Consider the following 5908-nt stretch of genomic DNA (forward strand, 5'->3'; position numbering starts at 1 on the left):
CCCCCCCCCCCCCCCCCCCTGCCACAAAGAGTATAGCCATCTTTTCGCACACACACTCTGGCGCTGCTTCCGTTTCCGGGCGCCAAGCGGAGAGCAAACACAGAAGACCGCTCCACTGCTCCACCGCTCTGTCCCTTTGCTTTCCTATGCCACTTTTTTCTGCATTGTTTTTGCTCGCAGAGAAATCATTAAACTGATTTATATTCCGTTTGATTCTCCTCCCCCCCGTGATGTGTGTGTGTGGGCCGCCCGCCATTCCGCCGACTGAACTCGAGTTCAAGTTGGATAAAAGGGTCACACAGAGTCATAGCCTGAGCCAGTGGCAGACCCAGACCAGAGACCCGATACGAAATTCGATAATTCAAGTCAATTTCGCATGTGTCGGGGGTTGCTCAAGGGTTAAGTGATTTCTTTTTCAGTTGCTTTCTGCTCCTCCTTTTGTTTCTCGTCTGCCTCAAGTCAACTGTAAAATAAAGTCGCATAAATAATCTCTGCCCCAAAAGAAAACCCAACAAAACATGAAACATTTAAAATTTGTTTGTCTGCCGAGAAATTTAAATTCTCAACTACTGAACTATTGATTTTTTATCCTTTCTAGAGCCCTCGCCTCCCAGCAACTTTCTCTTAATGCGCTGCAGGCGATGCTGACCCAAAATGTTGGGCCCACTCTCTACTCCATTAAGACCATTACGACATTCAGCCATGACTCTTGCTGGCCACCTTTCTATGAAAGGGTTTGAAAAAAAACGAGAAAAATCAACCCAAAAATCTCAATTCAATTTCGTTGAAATGTTTTATTATATAGATTTGCTGGTGTTGTTGTTGGAGAGTCGAGATTTTAATGTAATTGCCGGTAATAGACAGACATTTTTTATGGGTTAACAAGCACATTGGCTGCTGCTGTGTGTGGATTTTTGCAGATATTAGTTTGTGTCCCTGACCGCCGCAGCTAATGTCCGATTTGACCAAATTGAATTCTAATTTGAAATTAATGTGCATGGTTCCGATATTTGTTGGATAATATTTGAGATGGTTATTACAAGTTCATGGGAAAATCAGATACTGTATCAACTAAAAACTTTTATCAATATATTTCGGCAAATCTGGTGGCGTTTTTTTTTTAACGGAAACGGAAACAGGAATTCGGCTGCTGCTATCACACATCACATTTGAAAGTATTTCTCCACAGAAAAGACCTCACTTGTTCCAAGAAATCTTCCATTATTTTTGCTCTATAAAAACTCTCTTTCCTTGGAATTTTAATTTATTTTAACTATGATGCAGCAATTATTTTTGTACACAATTTGTTCTCAAGTAAAAATTGCATGCAAAAGAACAAATTATCGCTGTAAGGGCATATGAGAAATATCCGCCTCAAGTCTCGACTTTGGTAATTGTTTTTGATGTGACATGAAAAATGATTGTACATGCGATTTGCACGCACGAGCTTTCAAGTCAACTCCCGAACACGACAAACGATAACGACAACGACAGCGAAAGCGACCACGACCTGTACTTGACTTGATTTCTTATCGATTTGATTGTAATTACATAGAACGCACTTGCGACCCCCCGGCAGCTCTATTGATCGTTATCGGGAGGGGAACCCATTCAGCAGAAAATAAAAACACATGTTTGCAACACGTTCGCTGTGGCATTTTATCGGGCATGAGTAGCATTTTGGTAGTTGTAGGGTAGCCGCACCAGATGATAACGGAGCGAATAATTAAATACAAAGAATGGAATAATCGGAGGCAGATCAGAGACCAATCCCTAACCCAGTCTACGCCTAACCAAACACCGACCTAGCCCAGCGCATGGACAGCAAATATGTGCTGCTGCTGCTGCTGTTGTCTGGCATGCTGGACATGTCTTTACGCTCGGTCTCCCCTAGTCACTGTCTTTGTGCGTATGCGGCATGCATCTAATTAATTAAACAATTGTAAATTCCTTTGATAAATTAACGTCATCAGGCCCTGACCGCACGGACACACACACTCGGTCTGGAAACTGGGTGGGAGGGTGGTATTTGTTGGGGCAGAGCGGACGGTCTCCTCGTATGTGGAATGTAGGATGTCCGGATGTCGAATATCGAATGATGACAGTCTAAAACTCTTAATTAATAGCACGTTGTGGCTGCCGAGAGAGAGAGAGAGAAAAAAAGATGTGTCACGCGTGTTCCCGGCTCTGATTTCGTGCGAAATAATTATTGAAATTGAAAAGTTTAGGCCAAATGACATTCGTCAGATGATAACGCACGGTATCAAAGCAGCATCCCATCCCCCCCAAACCCCGCGTGAATTCAAAATCAAGGTTGCCGCCGAAGACGCACAGATATCAGAGCCCCATCTAGATGTTAGACCCATCGATAAGGGTCACTTGGGCCATGTAAAGATACGTATCTTCGGTACGCCACGCCATGTATAAAAGGCAGAGGCACTTGCGAAACTGTCATTCCAGTACAGCAGTTTGTACGCCAGCTTGTCAAGGAGACCAGAACCCGCACTCAAAAAGGAATAGCTGCCATCTAAGAATGAAGAGCACATTCGGTATGAATCTTCGACTACTATTGGCTGCTGCCAAATAGAAAGGACTAACCCATATCCCTGTATCCCCATTGCAGTAATTGCCTGTGCCGCCTTGCTGGTGGCCAGTATCAGTGCCGCCATTGTGCCCAGCGTACCGTCGGCCATCAACAATCAGCTGTATCGCCGCTATGTGTGCGTCCACAAGTCCGACGGCTTCAGGGCTCTTGTGCCGGGAAGCTGCTCTCAGTACTACGAGTGCCAGGGAGGACAGGCGCTGGTAAGCACATGCTCCCGCTTCTTTGACGCCAAAGTCCAGGGATGTGTCAACTACAACACCGGATGCATTGAAGTACAGTCATCGGCGGTGGTTACGGACACCGCTGATTCTGCTGTTCCCTGTACACCGACACCCTGTCCCACGACACCATGTCCCACGACACCATGTCCCACGACACCCTGCCCCACGGTGGCACCCGAAACACCCTGTGCAACCACACCGAAAGTACCCGAAACACCGTGTGCAAGCACCCCCGCTACACCAGCAGCCACAACACCCTGTGTGACCACACCCAAAGTACCGGAAACACCCTGTGTTACAACACTCGCTACACCAGCTGCCACAACACCCTGTGCTACTACCCCGTCTGCACCAACAACCACCTGTTCGACAACAACAGCGACGACAACCACCTGTTCAACAACAAGCTCTACAACAACAACGTGTACAACAACAACATCGACAACCACAACTTGTTCAACAACCACATCAACAACAACAACAACAACGTGTACAACAACAACATCGACAACCACAACTTGTTCAACAACCACATCAACAACAACAACAAGTTCTACAACAACAACGTGTACAACAACAACATCGACAACCACAACTTGTTCAACAACCACATCAACAACAACAACAAGTTCTACAACAACAACGTGTACAACAACAACATCGACAACCACAACTTGTTCAACAACCACATCAACAACAACAACGTGTACAACAACAACATCGACAACCACAACTTGTTCAACAACCACATCAACAACAACAACGTGTACAACAACAACATCGACAACCACAACTTGTTCAACAACAACATCGACAACAACAACTTGTTCAACAACCACATCGACAACAACCACGTGTTCAACAACAACACCCTCCACTACACCCTGTGTAACAACCCCCAAAGTACCCACAACACCTGCAACACCCTGTGTACCCACTCCTTCTGCTACAACAACCTGTTCAACAACAACTTGTTCAACAATAACTACACCATGCGTTGAGGTCACCACCCCATGCGTTGAGGTCACCACCCCATGCGTTGAGGTCACCACCCCATGCGTGGAGATCACCACCCCATGCGTGGAGATCACCACCCCATGCGTAGAGGTCACCACACCCTGTGTAGAGGTCACCACACCCTGTGTTCAGGTCACCACTCCATGCAGCGGAGCCAGCGCAGCCGCCATTGTGAAGCCCGCCTCCATGCAAGTGAGACCCGCCCCCCCTGCCCGTCCTGCCGGACTACTCATGGAGGCAATGCAGCATCAGGCCACCCCCCAGGCCCAGGAGCTGAACATCCTCACCTACACCAACTACGTGTGCCGTAGCAAGCCCGATGGCTTCATGATGGCCTCCCTGAAGAGCTGCAACAACTACTACATCTGCCGCTATGGAAAGCCACTGCAGGTGAGCTGCGGCGACAAGTACTTCAACGCCCTGAAGGGCATCTGCGATCTACCCGAGAACACGCGCTGCGTTCAGCCCTCGGTCTAGACCTGGACGAGACCAGTACTATTACGATCACGATAGCCCATACAAGTCGAGCAGCGCCACCAGACCCCACCTTGATAAACTATGTCTAATCGATTATACCCAAGCCTATAATATAGTCAAATATACGAGTATGCAAAGCTACAAAAAAGTGCAATAATTTCGGAGTTTTTTCTTAGCCATTTGAGGTTTTTAGATCTCAAGAAGGAGCCATTCCATCCATATCTGTTCTCAAGCCAATCAGTTTTGGCGCACACCCACATTATTGCCCTCCCTAAAGACCCCAATGTGTGGCCAAAAAGGAATTACGACCCACTTAAGGGGAGAAAACCCATTGACCAGCGTGGCCAAGGGTGCGACATATTTTGGTTCCAGTTACATGTGAAAATGTCGCACTCTCTCTTCGTTCCACCCTCGAGATTAGGCCATAACAGGATTTTGGGCCACATAACGGGCAAAGGGCCAACCGAAATAAAAGAGATCTGGCCCACTGAAAAACTGACCACAATGCGCTTTAAGGCTTATCGTGGCGGGCATCGTGGGCAGAGCTCCACAAGGCCCCACCCGTGTTTGGGGTTAGTTTCGGGACCTAGGGCTCGACGATTCTCTGCCGTATTATCGGCTTAGTAAACGAAGTTTTTCGGCCCTAGCCATAAAGTGCCAGCTCAAAGCGCTCGGGCCCTGCCGCTGCTATGTGTCAACTGCTTAACAAAATAATTAAACAGAATGGGCACATATGCCACGCCTCACACACTCCCACACTCCCACACCACACATCTACGACAACGCCATGGAAAAGCCTAACGTTTCTTTTATGTTAATTTAAAGACGTCAAGTTTGTGGCAAAGAAAAACACAAGGAAAACGGGTTCGGAGCAGCTTAAAAATTACAGCGAAAATAAATAACGTGACACAGCATGACATTGCTGGCAAAACAGTGGAAGTCACCCCAAACCCCAAACCCCGAAAACCCTCACAGCATCCACAAGTTGCTATCCTTTTACCATTTTCATTTCCACTTCCACTTTTTCCCTTAAAAGAACAGAAATGTGAACAGCAAGAGGCTGAAAAGTAAAATCAACATGCTGGTTCCCTGTCCCGGAAAGCGCGGAAAACGCATGACTTTCAGTTTCGCATAGGCGACCCCCCCCAAAAAGTAAACGCAGACTTTTTAGCCGCCAGCCATTTTCCGAGACATGTTTGGCAATGGCTTTTCCCAGGAAAGGGGGTACACACATCTACAGCAGGAGTTGTCGGTTCCTGCTAAGGTGCGAGAGGCTTACTCTCTCTCCGTCTCTGTGTGTCTCTCCGGTCTCTTGGCTTGTTTGGTGGCTTAAGCGTACAGCCATGTTAAGACTTGGGGATTCCTGGCAGCAGGCACTAACGGCTTAAGGGACAAATTTTTCCCTTTGGCATTAGGTTTGCACGACCCCCCTCCTATAGCAATAGACAAAATTTTTGTATGTCAATAGCTGCCAGTTTTTTAATGAGTTGTTTCCAGCGCCTAATCCAATTTTCAGTTTAGCCAAAAAATGTAATCCAAGACACCAACCTGCAATGAAGAAAATAGAAAGATTTAGTCTGTGTTCATA

The 5908-nt window shown here is 46.9% G+C and overlaps 1 protein-coding gene across 1 annotated transcript; it reads left to right on the forward strand.

Moving 5' to 3' along the window:
* Positions 1 to 2438: 2438 nt before the first annotated feature.
* Positions 2439 to 4477, forward strand: LOC117587671 (cell wall protein DAN4). Its single transcript, XM_034278563.1, is given in 4 exon segments — positions 2439 to 2549; positions 2624 to 2910; positions 2913 to 2956; positions 3150 to 4477. Coding segments are annotated over 4 exon segments (1518 nt in total). The 5' UTR covers positions 2439 to 2533; the 3' UTR covers positions 4321 to 4477.
* Positions 4478 to 5908: the final 1431 nt, after the last annotated feature.

Source organism: Drosophila guanche, unplaced genomic scaffold, assembly GCF_900245975.1.
Source record: "Drosophila guanche unplaced genomic scaffold, DGUA_6, whole genome shotgun sequence".
Classification (NCBI taxonomy): Eukaryota; Metazoa; Arthropoda; class Insecta; order Diptera; family Drosophilidae; genus Drosophila; species Drosophila guanche.